At 35.5% G+C, this 18519-nt stretch overlaps 1 protein-coding gene across 1 annotated transcript in view; it reads left to right on the forward strand.

Moving 5' to 3' along the window:
* Positions 1–18519, forward strand: part of kif26ba (kinesin family member 26Ba) — a 211604-nt gene that overhangs the window by 97767 nt on the left and 95318 nt on the right. Inside the window, exon 4 of the mRNA XM_692940.11 lies at positions 3473–3627. Within this exon, the coding sequence (XP_698032.6) occupies positions 3473–3627 (155 nt within the window). The remainder of the gene's footprint in view (positions 1–3472; positions 3628–18519) is intronic.

Consider the following 18519-nt stretch of genomic DNA (forward strand, 5'->3'; position numbering starts at 1 on the left):
CTTCACGGAGCAATTATCAGCCTGTTTCTCATGACTCACGTCTAAGCTTGACTTGTTTATCTGAAGGCCTGTAAGAATCTGTGCTAAACTTACTCACTGCCTCTGCGTGACCTGGGACGCTTTCCAGAGACGTCTGTGTGCCATTGCCATACTTCAGACACAAATAGAATTGTTTTGTGTCCTGTATATACATTACTTTCCAAAAGTCTAATGCTGGATTCACGTGGAGCACTGCATCACTCACACTAGTTTATCTGCTGGAGTTTTTTATTCACACCAAACGGGGAATTAATTTGCGTTAGTAAATGACATACAAAGTCAATGCAAATGCATGAATAAAGGTGAATCAATCCCACACAAATACTTGAACAAATAATTGCTCCAAGAGGAAAACATTCCATGAGGAAACTAGAGCAAGTGACTTGATTGGTGTGAACCCAGAATTTCACCTCAAATGGTTATTCAGCACAAGTTGAATTTGGGGTTTTAAAATGGTAGATGCATATCAGGCAAGTTACTTTTGTCACTTATAAAAATTTGCATACAATCCCACATTTGCATTGACTTTTGTATTAAAGTCCTCCTGGAAGATTGCGCCAACATCTCCAAGACAATTCAAAAACACTACCTGCAAAGCTCAAACCTGTCAACCCTCCTGTTTTTCCCGGGATTCTCCCATGTTTTACAGGTCTTTTGATATGATCCCGTAAAGCAATTTTCCCGTTTTTCTCCCGTATTTTCAGTCTTTCTCTGAAAGGGTAGCAAATAAACATTAGGGGCCCTATCATACACCCAGCGCAGTGTGGCGCAAGACCCGGCCCAATAGTCTTTTGGTGGTTTAAGCTTGGCGCAAGAGTGGTTTTGAGGCGTTGCGCTACGCTGTTTAAATAGCAAATGCATTAGCGCTCATTTGTGCGCCCATAGGCGTTTTGGTCTAAAAAGGAAGGTGATCTGAGGCGGACTGTTGCTATTTTGAGAAACTATAATAGATTTTTCATTAGACCAAAACTAACCCAGTCTAAACTCCAGCGGAGAGTTGCGCCTCACTTACGCACTGCTTAATACGCACAAGAGAGCAATAGGCAAATATCTTTACATAAGAAAAAAAATAAATAAATATTAAGGATATATATAGGATATAATAAGAATAGATATAGAATATAAATATAAAGGATTAAAATATTACAAAACATATTATTTTCTAGCCTATATAAATATGAAAAATCACTGCTTTTATGTCTTCTTCATCTCGGGAGGCTTTTTTAGTTCATTCATAACAATTTGCTTTTGTATAATGTTATTATTATTAGCAGTATTATTTATTATATCCATATTTATATTTGTTTTATTAAAAACAAGCTTAGATTTGCCCACCTGTCAGGTTTTAGACCATATGGGGCATGGCAGGTGTATTTGGAAATAACTCAGTATTTTCACCACACTTGGTAATTATTATTCATTTATTCGTTTGCTAGAAATTAGAACTGAATTTAGAAATAATTTTGAAACAAATATTTGCGCTTAACAAACAAAATTAATTATTTATAGACTAATTGATGTCTGTGCGTAAAGGTTTCCCTATCCAAGAGCGAAAGTGAAAGGGATCCATTATCTCTCATTCTCACGCAGTAGATGCTCTGTTATACAGTTTTCTGTTAAAAAACTGTTAACTGTAAACTTTTTGCTTGTGAAATGCTCATTCTTTCCACTTAGACTTACTTTGCGTCCTGTAAATAGCGGATGCGCTCTTGGCGCGCGCAGCTGGGTCTTAAAGGGAATGGGAGATGAGACTCTAATTGGTTTATTCTCAAAAGTCAAAACACACCTATAACTCATTAAGAAAATAAACTCAACTCTTTTAGGCCATGCGCCTTGGTGCAAAGCGCATTTTCCCGTCCGTAAATTAGCAAAAATCCGTTGTGACACGCCCTGAAAGCGTTTGCGCCCTGCGTTTTGCGCTCTGCGCATGGACCGTCGAGAGTCGAGCCTCCCATACGCAACCCATACCGCCGAACCTCCAGGGGACGCCCTAGGCTCTCAAATGTGAGTCTGTTCTGTGCTTTCGCTTTGTTTAGGCACTAAAACACTTTAAAATAAACATAAAAATGGCGCAATTCCCTTCCTTTTTAATACAAGTGTCGTCTCCCCTTCATATGCATTCCTCAAAACAGTCATATAACGTTGGAGGTTTAAGACTGTCAGCTGACGTGTTTCAAAGTGATAAATAGACGCTGTTTCCCAAACGGATTCTGTACTCGTGATTTGAAGCGGAGCAAATGTCTGGGTTTTGGGTGCATGTTTGAGCAGACATATAAACTTGATTAATAATATTAATATCTAAAAATGTTGATCTTGGGTTTTTTTTTCAAACAAGTAATTTCATCCTAAATGAGCATAAACAGTTAGGAAAGCAATCAAATGCTTTCATTTCAATGTTAGATGTGTGCATTTTTAAAGTGACACCTGTTATTGAATGTAATCAAATGAAAAAAATTTAGATAAATCATTAATTTGTTGCTTTTTAATCAGAATGTGTACGTTATACAGTGAAGATGAAATTTGATTCTATTTCTTATAATAGCTATTAATTTAATTTGTAAAATTTTTTGGTTTAATAATAATATTAATAAAACATATTACTGACCATTTAACTGTTTACTTACAACGAAACTGCTCCAAATGAGCATATTTAGTAATTTGGGGATTTTTTTAAAGAGGGTCGGGGGAATCCCTTATTATGATGGGCATATCCCTTATTTTCACATCCCAATGTTGACAGGTATGGCAAAGCTACCTGAAAACTATGAAAAACATTCTCACCGGCCACTTTATTAGGTACACCATACTTGTACCTGGTTGGACTCCTTTTTGCCTTCATAGCTGTCTTAATCCTTTGTGTCATAGATTCAACAAGGTACTGGAAATATTAGAGATTTTGGTCCATATTGACATGATAGCATCACGAAGTTGCTGCAAGTGAAGAGGAATTGCATGCGTTTATGATATTTCTATATACTGATATCAAAAACAAATAAAGTCATGTCCACTACAGTGCTTTTTAAATAAACAGATAAAAATGCATTGGTCTCTGCTGATAGTTACCTCTTGTTACCTCTGAAAAAATGGTTACCTACAAGGAATTTGATAAACAGCTTTAAATTCTAAGCCATTGATTAATTACAAGAGGACATCCACAGATCTGCATTCAGACAGCATTTTACAAAGTAAATACATGGAGGAAAGTTCAATTATTAAAAGAAATGACCAAAGGAAACAAAAACAATCCTCTTCAGTTAATCATATCCTCACTTATACTAAAAATATCCACATACACCCATATTTATCTGGAAAAATAAGAGCAACTAGGGAAATAAAATGCCTCACTGAGAACATCACCTGCATTTCATTATCTCTAAGTAGCCGTTGGCTGTTTTGCACATTGTTTTTAACACCCATGTTTGCTTGCATACAGATCTCTCAGATGGTGTCCGAGGGCAACCGGGAGGGTCTCAATGAAGCCGCGCTGAACCGCTACAATGCAGACCGTCCCACTGCCACACCTGCTCCTGCCCCGGCCACCACAGCGCCCTCCAGTGGCACCTCCGCTGCTGCGTCCTTCTTTGCCAGGTAAATGACCTTACTATTCTGCTTGCTTAGGTAGGCTGGCTGTGTTTGGTTTTAATTCTGTGCCACAATAGATTTCAAGATACTGTTCACACCAACTCACTAAATTACTTGCAAAGTCTGTGTATATACAGTACACACAGATTTATGTGGAGCACTGCGTCACTCATTCTAGTTTACTCACTGGATTTTTTTTATTTACATCAAATATTGAGTTAATTAGCGTAAAGAAATGACATGCAAAGTCAATGCAAATGCGTGAATAAAGGTGAATTACTGCCTCAATACCTGGACAAAAATTGATCTTAAGAGAAAAATTCCCTCAAGAAGAAAAACATTCCGTGGGTAAACTAGAGCAAGTGATGCATTTCCTAATCAAACCCTTACTTATCTGGAACAATAAGAGCCACTACAGAGATAAAATGTCTCACTGAGAACATTGTCTGCATATGAAAATAGCCATTGGCTGTTTTGCACATTGTTTTTAACACCCATGTTTACTCTCAGTGTATATCTGATGAAAATTGTGAAAATCTGGACGTTGCATTTCTTTTGCACTTTTGTGATATAATGAAAACCAGCTTGCCTGATTGTAGTCTTGGCAGACGTGCAGATGAATGGTGGTTCTGGCCACAAAGCATTTATTTTAGCTCAGATTATGATCTCAACACGCTTTTCCCAGAGTGCTTGATTTGTATACATATTGACATTTGCAAAACATAACAAACTTAAAGGGATAGCTCATCCAAAAACTTGGCTAAAATGTACTCACTATTTACTCTAGATAAACATTAGATGTTTTGAAAAGCTGAATATCTGTAACCATTGACTTCCTTAGTAGGAAAACAAATACTATGGAAGTCAGTGGTTACAGGTTTCCAGCCTTTGCCAAAATATATCATTATTTTGTTTGGCAGATGACATAAAATCATAAAAGTTTGAAGTAAATGATCGCAACCTGATTTCAACAAGTAGGTCATGTTCCTGGATTAACATTTATGTTGAACCTGGATCAACAATCATATCAGCCAATCAGAATTAAGAGATCTGTTTACATTTTATGTTAAGTTTAGGCTTACAGTTTTATGCACTTCTGCATGATTGATATTCAACTTACTCACCTCTGATTTTGGAGATAATTTACAGTTATGGTTGGGTTTAGGGTTAGGGAATGGGTATGGGTATTTTTGAACAAAAATGATGTTCCATAATGAACATAGATGTTAATCCAGGATTGCATCGTACGTTGTTTCTTTAAAAATTAGAATTTTAGCGCCACTCAACAAAGTTTTATTTCCAAACTGTCATAAACAACAGCTAACAAAATAACACTACTTGATTAAAATGTATCTCTTTCTGTAAAAAATTGTACAGTTTTAACTCTATAAAGAAAGGCGTGCATGTGGTTGCAAACATAGATTAACAGTTCATTGATTTCTGAATCCATAGTTTCTTCTGTTGAAGAATCTTAAAAACCAATAGCCATTGATGTACATAGCATTTTATTAATATAAAATTAGATATTTGTAAAAAATGTTAATGGTGAGTAAATGGTGAGCAAACTGTCTCTTTAATAATATGCTGTTGTCCAATGAAATAGAACAATGCAATCCCACGTAGAAATCTTACACATGTCAATGAATGCAAATTACATATATGGCATATAAGTTAATAATTGGATTTCATATATATATATATATATATATATATATATATATATATATATATATATATATATATATATATATAAAGGCTTAACCAGGTTTATTAGGTTAACTAGGCAGGTTAGGGTAATTAGGGAAGTTATTGTATAACGATGGCTTGTTCTGTAGACTATCAAAAAAGAAATTTGCTTATAGGGGTAATAATTTTGACCTTAAAATAAGTTTTAGAAAATTAAAAACTGCTTTTATTCTAACCGAAATAAAACAAATAAGACCTTCTCCTGAAGAAAAAAATATTATCAGACATACTGTAAAAAATGTCTTTGCTCGGTTAATAATATTTTGGGAAATATTTAAAAGAGAAAAAAAATTCAAAAGGGGGGCTAATAACAACAACAATAATAATAATAATAATATATATATATATATATATATATATATATATATATATATATATATATATATATATATATATATATATATATATATATATATATATATATAATATCAAGAGAAGCAAAAAGATGAGAAAATTAAGTGGAAATTTCATAGGTTGTCAATTTTTTTGCAATATTATACTTGAATTTAACTGTATTATATTTTAATTTTAAAACATATTTTATGATTATAATATTATTTCTAGAAAAAAAAGTATAAAAATATCCAACCATACCTGCCAACATTTGTCCCTGAAAATTCGGGAGACTGGGGGGGCTTTGGTTCGAGGGTGAAGTGGCTGAATAACACTGTTGAGAGCCGGGAAGCTGTGTACTGTGGTGTTAATGACTACTATGAAGCTTGTTTCTGACTGCCGCTGTGATCGGATCCTATACCAATGTTGGCGTACCAAAATCAAAATGCTGAAGTAGGGGGGTGATTGAAATTACAGAAGTTTTCCAGGAGAAATAACAAAACAGGAGGGTGGCGGGAGATGGGTCTAAAATGCAGGAGAGTCTGTGGAAAGTGTTGGCAGGTATGTATCCAACCAACCAATAAAATCATGAGTGTGATTCATTCTGAGCGTGCTAGTTTGACCACACGTTGGTAAATAAGATAAAAAAAATATGATTCAAGTACACAAGCTAAATTTATCGAATTGTATAAGCTTGAATGAGTCCGCCCTCCTTTAAAACAGCAATCTCAAGAAATGACAGCCTCCCTTGAGCAAGCTGAGCTTCTTTAGCATTTCACAAGGCTGATCTGAATATCTGATGAGCCTGACGCCCTGCATAAAAAACCTCTGTCTGTCATTTCACAGTCACAGAGGGGGAGTAGAGGAACTGTGGGTCAAACGCTGAGAGTGTTTGCATGTCCTCTCGTGTCCAATCCTTCACTCGCACTCATCATCACAGCTGTCCGTTGTCAACAAGACATTTCTCACACATGCAAACATCCTATCACAAATGCACAGGCACAGGCAGGTGTTGTCACATTAATGGTGTCATATGAGATGCTCTGAGTTTCTTCCCATAGCTTGTCTGCTTGTAAAGAATCATCAAATCTAGCGTCTATTTTCTGCTATTGTGTGGAGCACGCATTATGTCATACTGTACTATGGGAAAACGATCAAGTGATTGTGCTCTGGTCTTTGTCGCCCAGTGGGGCTTTGGGAGCCGCTGAGGATATAGATCATGGGGTTTTTATCAGAGCTGGAGGAGAGGAGGAGAATGCTGGAAGATAGCGAGAGAGACGAATGGCTCTTGTGAAACCCCTAGTTTTCGTGAGAGCCTCTAATAAATCAGAGCTTTTACAGCAGCTGGATTTCATCAATTGTTTTGTATTGGAGGGCTACGGTGGTGGTGGTGAGATCATGATTTTATCATCCTTTCCTTTATATTCTGCTTTGTGCCCAGTGCTTAGACGCCAGAAGGCAGACCAATGGTTAATAAAATGAAAGGATGAAGTACTGCGGTAAAGCTCACATACTGTAGTGTGAAAAGAAAAAAAAAGAGATGGAAAAAGAGAAGGAAAACGTGAGAGATTCTTTCAGTAAAATATTCAAAATTAATTCATTTTCTTTTCGGCTAAGTCCCTTTATTATTCAGGGGTCATCACAGCGGAATGAACCACCAACTTATCCAGCATATGTTTTATGCAGCGGACACCTTTCCAGCTGCAACCCATCACTGGGAAACATCCACACTCACTCATTCACACTACGTTCAATTTAGACATACCCAATTCACCTGTCATGTTCACCAGCGAACAACCACCAGACGTCGCTGGTAAACATTCACACGCAAACATTCACACTCATTGAACTACATATCTGCCATGTTATGGACTACAACACCCAGTCATGCCACACACACACACACAACCGGTTCCAGATCCACACTGATTGCACTCTCACAGCTGAAGCCACTCACACAATGTTGTTTTTAGAATAAATTAATATTATTTTTAATAAATATCTACAATAAATAAATGAAATGAACATTATTAACTGTTGTCGTACAGCCTTATTGTGGCAATTATTATTGTGGTATTGTGGCCTTAAGGTTTTGGAAATCAACAGAATACTCATCATTTAGATCTTGGGGGGAAGAATTAACTAAATTAGCACATTTGGAAAGGACCACATGTCTTATGGCAAAGAAATTAAAAAAGTTTGACAAGATTTAGTCTCCTCTTCTCCTCTATCTTGAAAGCGTAGGTTAAAAACCCAGATGGTGAAGGTCACACCAACAGTACTGCATAAGCTTTAGTCCAAGGGGTGGGGTGGGTTTTAGGGGTTTATGCGAATTACTTAATTATTCTATTTTATTTTTACTATTGTTTTTTTTATGTGTGTGATATTTAATTTTTTTTTTTTTTTAGTTGAGATGTTGTAATATTTGCTGTAATGCTGTGCAGTGCAATGAAATGCAATGAATATCTCAATAAAACTTAAATAAATAAATAAATAAATAAATAAACATAATTAAATTAAATTGTTTATTTGGCTGACGTATATGCACTTATATTGTCCCAAATGTTTTGAAGCATGTTCAAATCTAGAAAAATATAAACTGGAGCAATGCACCATGTCTTTTGTCACCATATATTATGTCACACGTCCTTGATTTCTGGTATGAAATGCCCCTTTAGGCACACATTTATTAGGGGGTTAGGAAAGCAAAATAACTTTTAAATATTTTCTCTTATACTTTGAGTACTAGATTATATTTGTAGATGTATCACAAATAAACTTGTCGATGATGGCATCCAATTTAGTCACTGTCAGTACTCCAGTGAACATGATTAATAACCTGCTCGAATGCTAATATCATAGTTAATATTCATGAGGATATTTTATGTTAGAAAAGGTTTAAGTCTCTCCTTGTTTTGCTTTACATCTCTCATCATAACTGCAACCATTTGTTTCTGAAATGCGGTTCTTTGTTTTACATGAGGCATAAACGATTATGATCCATGACATTTAGCTTCAACTGCAGAATGAATTGTTTTACTGCTTGTTTGCTCTTAATCCCTATATGAGGGATCCTACTGTAGATGTATCGCTCAGACACTGTAAATATTTCTTTAATGTTCAGATCACAGAGAGGTTAAGAGGCTTCCAGTGTGATTTACTGGTATCATATCAAACTGGCGGACGACAGACTGAGTGGATGTACAGTACAGTACAGTAGATCAGTAAATCAGATCTTCTCAACTTGATGCAATACCTTATATACAACTAATCTATGATACATAAATAGAAGAGTAGCTGACTTTTAAAAGTAAGCCTGTTGATGTCAAAAATGTCAAATAAAGAAAAAAGTGAACAAAGATCATATAGACACACTGTATAGACATATTTATTACATAAACATATATTTTTAATGCATATATAAAGTTATAACCAATATATTTCAACATGTACAGTGCTCAGCATATATAAGTACACCCCTCACAAATCTCTTTTAAATTCATATTTTTTAATAGGAAGCTATACAATATTATATTTGTGCGTATACATTAGATTAGTCAGTGCTGAAGCCAAATCTGGAGCTTATCTAACAAAAAAGCTTACGATAATGGTCAAAAAACTAGTACAGCCAAATTTATATGTTATTGAAAAATATTAAATGCAAATTTAGAAAAGAGGAAAAATGAAGAGATGCAAAAATAAGAAAAATTTAGTTGAAATTTTGTAGGTTGTAATTTTTTTTTTGCAATATTTTGCTTGAATTTAATTGCATTATCTTTCAATTTCTAAAAATGTTTTGTGACTTAAATTTTATTTTAATACATATATCTGTTTAATAAATCAGTTTTGTTTAAATGCACCAAAATACATTGCCTATATCGGCTAAAAATGGATAAAAATATTTATTTTTGAACTAGGGTGTAGCTAATTATGCTGAGCACTGTACAGTACATATTTGTAACTTTATTGATTGGGGAAAATAATAATAATAATAATAATAGTACATATTTATAACATGAATTTAAAAATGTGTATATGTCTATATCATATATATATAAAAACAATTAGCACTCTATTTGTCTGTGGGTTCAGATGAATAGTATATGTATTATTTAATTACCATTTTAAATAAATAAATAAATAAATCAATGTTTTTTTATTTACTTATGTGACTTATTCCTTAAGAGTAATGTTATGGGCAGTGCGGTGGCGCAGTGGGTAGCACAATTGCCTCACAAGTCCAAAAACGTGGTACAGGTGAATTGCATAAGCTAAATTGTCCGTAGTGTATGTGTGTGAATGAGAGTGTATAGGTGCTTTCCACTGATGGGTTGCAGCCGGAAGGCCATGCATTAACCAAGAAATTTCTTATTCAAATGATTTATTTTAACATTTTATGAGGAATTCATTCATTTTTTTTTTCGGCTTAGTCCCTTTATTAATCGGGGTCACCACAGCGGAATGAACCGTCAACTTATCCAGCATATTTTTTATGCAGCAGATGCCCTTCCAGCTGCAATCCATCACTGGGAAACATTCACACACTTACACTACGGACAGTTTAGCTTACCCAATTCACCTATACCTCATGTTTTTAGGACTTGTGGGTGAAACCAGAGCACCAGGAAGAAACCCACAAGAACAAGAGGAGAACATGAAAACTTCACGCAGAAATGCCAACTGACCAAGCCGAGGCTTGAGCCAGCGATCTTCCTGCTATACACTGCGTCACCGCGATGCCCTTTATTAGGAATATAATGCATAAATAATATACTTTTCAATATTAATGCCCAGAGTAAATCCTTAAGCAAAACCAGTTGTAAATCACTGTAATAGGCCCTGGATTAGATAATTGATGCCATATTAAATGTAAAACTCCCACACTTCCTGTGTTGCTATTGATTCTGCTGCTCATTTTCCTCTTTCACCGAGTTAAAAAGAGCAGGGGAGAGAGTGTGCCGCGTGATTTATAACCGCCGTGCCCTCATGTAGCTCACAATGTCAGCTATCCTTCGGCAGTAAAAAAAGAAGGCTGTAAATTTCACAAGAAGGTGCGGGTTTACATGAAGGACAGCCCTCTTTTGTGTATATATGTGTCTCGGCCTGTTGTTTGACAGCTAAAGACTATCCTGCCAAAGTGTGTGTGTGTGTGTGTATGCATACACCTGGCACACATTTTTCTCTTTGTTTGAAGCAGGACCGTGTCACACCCCTTGTGCTTTACCCTGTCCTCACTCCATACTCGCACCTGAAAATTTACAGACGTCGTAACATGCCTTCGCTGGAGAGTGCTGTGCTTTATGGGACAGGTGTCGTGACCTGACCATCCGGATGCGTTCAGTTAAAGATGTGGCAGGGCTGTCAAACTCATGCGCACAGCTATAATTTACACAGCAGAAAGCAAGAAACAGATCCTGCTGTTCTTTTGATTTGTGCACCAGATATATAGTTTACACTTAAATGTGATGTTTATATTGACGAACTCGTATTTATTACGCAACATTGTAACGCAGTTGCTTTATTGATGTCTCAAATGCACATCTCTTGAGGTGTAATGATTTAATATTTGCTTTTGAATTAATCAGTTTGAGCAAATGACTCCAAGAATCTGCCATAAAGGTTTAATTCCTGAATTAATTAATGTTTTTGAATAAATTAATTTAGTGAACGACTGAATGAAGGAATTTTGTTTTTGAACTTCTGTGTTTTTGAATGAATCAGTTCAGAAAATGATTCAATCACTCACAAAACTTCAAAAATTAATTGAAATGTTTAGGGCAATCCAGGCTTATTCTGAATATGTACCCCATGTACATTTCTGGAGAGCGCCAAATACATCTCAGGAGGTACGTTTTATTGCAGTTTTTGGTGTCAAGAATCCACCAAAGGCTGCTGTGTATGCTTTTTGAGATCTCAAATTTCTCTCGCAAGTGCCATTTGTGCCTGCTCTTCTCATGTAAATCCACTAGAGGCCGCTGTCGACTGACTGACTGACTGACCGATCTATTGACCCACCCTCCTTACCTAAACCCAACCGATAGTGTTTTCAGAAGCACCATTTGACAAACGCCTATCTACTTCTCTTAACCCAACCAAAAGTGTTTTCAAAAGCAATCCAGAGAAAGAAAAGCCTTTGCGGATGCTTGGTTTTTACCACATTTTCAGATTTTACCAAATTCTTACCCTTGAATCTTACCCTTTAGTTGTTTATTTTATTTTTGGCTTTTGTTTTGTTTTTACCTACTTTCTGGAACTGTTCGTTGTTAGACTCAAACCCCGTCGTCACAGTCAAAGGTACTCCACGCCACAAGTCTGCCGACGTACGTGGTGAGCCACTGGACAAGCTGGTAACAGTATAAAAACCACCTATAAGCCATTGGAGGTAAGTGGTCAGCTGATAAGCGTGAAAAGGAACGGCTTTATACCGGCTTGTAGCATTTGTTTTAAAGATGAAATGCAGCCATATGTACCTTTGGCTACATAATTCAGGATCTCCAGAAATGTATATAGGGCTTTGTTTTCAGATTGAGCCTTTGTTGGTTGAGGGAATTGAGTGAAACGGTTGAGTGAATGATTCAGTGATTATTAGTTTATAATTAGTTTAGATAATTAGAAATAATTTAATTTGGAATAATTTTATGTTTTTGAAGACATTGGATGAGCAAATGAAATTGCTTTGGATAATGTTTCCATAACTTGCTCATACAGTCAAATGATTCAGTTACTTTTCTCAACAGTTTATTCCTGAATGAATCAGTATGTTAACATCAGTTAAGGAAATAATCTAATAAAGTACTCAATAAAGGATTTCTTTCTGAATGAATCAATGTTTTGAAAGTACTGGTGGGTAAATGATTCAGTGACTCGGCTATTAAAGTATAGGCGCATATTTTATTTCTGTATTAATACGTGTTGGGATAAACAAATTTCTTTAGTAATAAAGTCATCTTATTGCGTTAATAGGAGTATGCACACTCCTTTTTTTCCCTTTTATTTACATTTATCTGTTACGGATCACACGGTGACATCAGACTAAGGCTCCACATGCAGTTTATTAAGGCAAGGTCATACAGGCCATGATCAAAAACAGGAGCAAAAGAAGTGTAATCCAATAAACGTGGTCAAAATACAAGCGAGAGGTCATACTAGGTGGCAACGAATCAAAACACAGGAAAACAAACTAACAAAATGCTTTGTAATGTTAGTGAAGAAACAAGACTCGGCCATGAGAATGTGAAAGTGGCGTGTATATGTAATTCAACTAATCAGTCCATGTAATCAATGAGATGAGCTACAGGTGTTTCTGTGTTTGATTGTCCAGATTATTGTCAGCTGTTGCAGGGGTTGATGGGTGCAAAGAGTTCTGGGAGTTGTATCTCAGTAAGAATACCGGAAGTAGTATTTTGAAAACGAGACTGGCGTTAGTGCTCTAATGCAACTAGGCAGGGACTATATTATCTCCTCATAGTTCTTTATCGGCATGCAAAATTCAGGACGGACGGCTTAAAAATGTATTCAGAGCCCCCCAAAATGGCATACGGTCTTTTCAACTGTATCTTTTATTAGTTTAATGTGTGCATTGTTCCATGTATGTTTGTAATAAGGCACTAAACAAATGTAAACTGCTGAATATATGTGTTTATTGCACATTTATGCATCGTGATATAGTCAAAGTAGAGCTCATTAATATTCATGACTGTTCTAAATATGATAAAAACTGAGCTTGTTTTTCGAGAATTTTTGCACTTACCTAAGCCATTTACCTACTCTGTAGATATCAGACAACTATTTAACATATTAAATCAATGCATTCTGTGGCACCTTTAAAATATGATCAGTTACTACAGTATTTTCTTGAATCTTTTTTTTAAACAATGCCATTATTTCATTAGCCTTGATATCTTTGTATGGTGGCATCTCTCAGCTAGCTCTGTAAGGACATCTTTCATAAGTGGGTTGATTAACCCTGTGTTGGCTCCATCAGCTCCAGCCTTTGAGTTGCTGTCTGCTGTTGGCACGCGATGAATAGCTTATCCCACTGCTGCCCGCATGAGAGACTCCCTCATCAACCTTGCTCTCCAAAGTCATGAGGCCAAACGTCACCCCTGTGCAACCATGCCTGACTTTTCAACAAGCGCCCCCTCTGCTTTCCTCTTCTTCATTCAGCCATGGCATGTTCCAGTGGCTCTCGTGTGTTCTGGCAGGACCCCTGATCCCTGGTCTCGGCCGCTGAACTCGAAGTAAGACTTAAAATGGTACAATCCATATGGAAGAGTTCTTTTAATATTTGCGTAGTGGAAAAAGGCTTTGATAGGATTCGTTCAGGAGCTGGAAATCCTTGAAAATGCTTGTATTTTTAGTCTAGTGTTTTCAAGGTTTTTGCTTGAAACTGCTTAAACTGTATTGTGTTGCTTTCATAAAATTTTGGTACTAAATTTCATAATTTCACTTTCATAATTTATGGTACTAAATAGGTAATAATGTACTGTAAAATCCAACAGTCAACTTTATTAAATAAAATGAGTGTAGTTAACTCAAAATTTACTGAAAGTTAATTCAACTCATAAAGTTTTGAACTCAGTGTTGAAGGTAATTAGTTGGCCCACATGGACTCTGTGCGCACAGAAGTCCACAGATTCTTCAGATTTTTAGCCCATCATTGAGTCAGTTTATTTACTTGTGTAAATGTGTGTAAAATTATATTTATTCAGTTTTTAAATTAATTTCAGTAATAATATTGACTTATATGAAGGTGTTCGTTTGGTTTATTTAAAATGCAGTTTGTTTCTACTTTTAGTAGATATATAATATGAGAGACTTGCTTTGTTTACCAAATAAGATAGATTTGCATTGTAAACACTGAATAAAATTTAAAAAGCTATATTTTTCATTTCATATATTAAGTTTTTAGTTATGATTCTCCTAAAATCATTCCACATAAACCAGCAGATTTTTTACGAAATTATGGGCAGAAATAACCGAAAATGTCAGCAGATCCTGTCTGGCCCTAGTCATTAGTTAATTAAACACCTCACTACTTCAACTCAAATGGAGTAAGTTCACATTACTCATGTAGATTCGTTTTTTTAAACTCTTGTTTTTATTTATTTAGGCAATAAATAAATAAATAAATAAATAAATAAATAAATAAATATTTTGTCTTTGTAATCTGTCATGAATTTTGATAAAAATAAAATATTAAAATATGAATATTAATATGAATATCAAACTCTCAAAAAATGGATTTTTGCAATCGGTTTCCTCAAACGGTTTGTGTTGCCTTCACATATTGGGTTTTACAGTACTCAGTTGGTTTGAGTTCTCTTCATTTATCAGGTTTTACAGTGCTCAAATTGCTTCATTTAGTCAAATGGATTAAGTTCACAGTACTCATTAGGATTAGTTTTTGAACCTAAATGGTTTTGTTGCAATCGGTTTCCTGAAATGGTTTAAGTTACCTTAACCTTTTGGGTTTTACAGTGTAATAATGATAAGAATTAACAATAGCTTTTTCTTAAAATGAAAACTTAAGAGATAAATCTTTTGTTTTTTAACTGCTTGTTTTGAATAAGCAGTGGGAAACGAAAAATATATATATATAGATTATCATTTCATGAGTGAACAATACGTCACATTAAACTAAATATGCATCTAAGATGAAAGATGACACATTTAAAATGTAAGTTAAAAGAGCAAATGACAGTATTTTAATGCTGGGCTTGGGGCCAGATTTTCTTAGAATACTAAACTATAACAAATGACATTTAATATACAGTGCTCAACATAAAAGAGTACACTCCATTTTGAAAATGAATATTTGTATCTATTTCTCAGTGAATATAGCTCACATATTATGCATTTGAACAAAACAGATTTTTAAACATATTTTTATTTAAATAATATTTTAGTTATTAAGTGTTGTTAGAAATAGAAAGATAATACATTTAAATTCACGCTAAATATTGCAAAAAAAAAAATGACAAACTTCACAACTTCAATAAAAACATTTATCAACCCAGGCTCATTTTGAAAACGCACCCCTATATACATTTCTGAAGAGCGCCAAATACGTCCCTGGAAGTACGTTTTATTGCAGTTTTTATTTTAATGAATCTGCCAGAGGCCGCTGTGTACATTTTTTCAGAACTCAAAATTCTCTTCTAGCATAAATTTACCAGGGGGTGTTGTCGACTATCTGACTGACTGACCCACCCACATACTACTTCCTCATCGTACAGATCATTATATTGCTTAATTACGTCACCTGCCAATAATCTTTACTCATACTCTTAACTCAGCTCTTTGGGTAATTATGAATTTAGAAGGTAATGTCCAAACACATCTTGATATAAGTTCACATTGTTGTTGCAGATAACACTTCTACACTTTAGATTTTTACTGGAAATAGTAAACCATCCGGGAACCTTTGGCAGACTCTTCAACATACTATGATCTGAGACATACTAATTCTTTTTTCAAAGACTATTTAAGATGGATTGTATGCGAATTAAGATGCAGCAATAGTGTTTTCATAAGCACCGGTCAACCAGCGACCCCCCCCCCCTCCCCCCCTAAACCCAACCTTAGGTGTTTTTTAAAACAATCCAAAAAAAGGAAAGCCCTCTCGGACGACTGATTTTAACCACGTTTTCTGATTTTACCACATTCTCACCCTGTTGTTTACTTTTTTATTTAATTTTTTGGTTTTTAATGTTGTCTTACCTGCTTTCTGGAACCGTTCTTTGTTTGACTCAAACTCCGTCATCACGGTCAACTCCGCTCTGTGTCTAAAATCCTCCAACGTTCGCCGTGAGATACTGGACAAACTGGTAACAGCGAAAAGCTGTCCATACAGAGGTAAGTGGTGAGCTGGTAAGCGCGAGAAAGATAGATGTCATACCGCCCTGTAGCGTTCGTTTAAAAGACAAAATGCAGCCATACATACCTCTGGCTACGCAATTTGCGATCTCCAGAAATGTATGTAGGGGTACGTTTTCAGAATGAGCCTATGTTGGAAGTATGTATATATGTATATGTATACAAATATTACATTTGCCACACTTGTAAAATGCTGGAAAATTTAGATAATGCATGTTGGAAGTGCTTGAAACAGCTTAAATTTGACTTTGTAAACAGTGTAAGAAACCCTGCTTTCAGTGTAGTGTTTCTTATCTGTAGCTCTGACTGCGTCTGTTTTGTATCACAGTCTCCAAGCCTTCCTATACGGATCTTTATCTGACACGCTATTAGTAATCATTCATCCTGTTGTTTAAAGTGGAGATGTAAACTCCGGACTCCTAGATATGCTCACGGTATCCCAATTTGTCAGTCTCCATGAGGAGGTTCCTGTGCTGTGAGCTGATCTTGAGAGCATTCAGAAGCCCTGTATATTCTTATCGGTTCAATCTATTTCTGGATCTGCTCTGGTCTACTGTACTCGCTTGTGCTTTAGCAGGTGTGTTGGCACAGGTCTCGCTCGTGCAAACTGGCATCTCAGCAATGGCTCAATTCCAGCACAGGTTGTTCCTCTAGTTGTCTATCTATCTGCTTCTCCTCCACCCTCACAGGCCTGCTGCTCCCTCTACAGTACCTACTGTATAGAAAATCCTCATACTACTTTTCTCGCATTACACCCTGCTTTTAAAAGACCTTTGGGATAAAGTTTTTAAAAGGCACAGATTAGGAGAAGGCTACAAAAACATTTTAAAAACTGGCAAAGTGGTTTGGAAGGTGATTTAATTTCAGGCTGTATGACAAATAAAGTCATTATATATATAAGGGGTGTGATGATTTTCTATAGGCTTTGTAAACCGCCTCTCCACAGCCCACTGCTGTTGCTGCTGCATGAGATGTTTCATGTTTGTAACCATGTTGGTTTGTTAAAAAAGGCAATCATCTTAGTGTATATATTTGTGATTAATCTCAAATTCATGAGACCATTAAGGCAAGAAAAGTGTATTTTTTGTATATTGTTTATGAAATATACACATTTCTTACATGCTCACCGGACCATGCTTATGTTACAATTGGCAACATATTTAATTACAGTTTGTGTCTTATTTTAAATATGTTGTAGGGGAGACACAGTGGCTCAGTGGTCAGCACTGTCACCCCACTGCAAGAAGGTCGCTGGTTTAATTCACGGAGTTTGCATTACAATTTGTGTGGAGTTTGCATGTTCTCACCGTGTTGGCATGGGGGTGCTCCAGTTTGCCCCACAGTCCAAAAACATGCACTATAGGTGAATTGGATGAACTAAATTGGCTGTAGTATATGTGTGAGTGTCTATGGCTCTTTCCCAGTACTGGATTGCAGCTGGAAGGGCATCTGCTGCGTAAAGCATATGCTCGATAAGTTGGCGGTTCATTCTGCTGTGGCAACCCCATATTAATAAAGGGGTTTTTCATTGTTTATCTAGAGTGCTTGTTGACAATCCATCAGTTTGCAATTATATTTTATTATAATCTTTTTTGAAATGGAGTACAAACACTCTTTTTATTTATTTATTTATTTATTTATTTATTTGTTGGTTGGTTGGTTTGCTCGTTGGTTTGTTGGTTGGTTGGTTGGTTCGCTCCTTGGTTAGTTGGTTCGTTTGTTTGTTGGTTGGTTCGTTTGTTGGTTTATTCGTTCGTTCGTTGACCAGGTTTGTTCGTTAATTATGTAAAATATATGTTTGAATTTCCATGTTTAAATAAATTCTTATTTTATTTTAATATTCATATTTAAAAATTTTATTTTTATTAGTTTGCTCATTCATTTATTCATTTCCTAAGTAAATTTGTAAAATAAATGTTTGAATTTCCATGTATAGATACA

The sequence above is a fragment of the Danio rerio genome, chromosome 17, assembly GCF_049306965.1.
Source record: "Danio rerio strain Tuebingen ecotype United States chromosome 17, GRCz12tu, whole genome shotgun sequence".
In the NCBI taxonomy this organism is placed as follows: domain Eukaryota; kingdom Metazoa; phylum Chordata; class Actinopteri; order Cypriniformes; family Danionidae; genus Danio; species Danio rerio.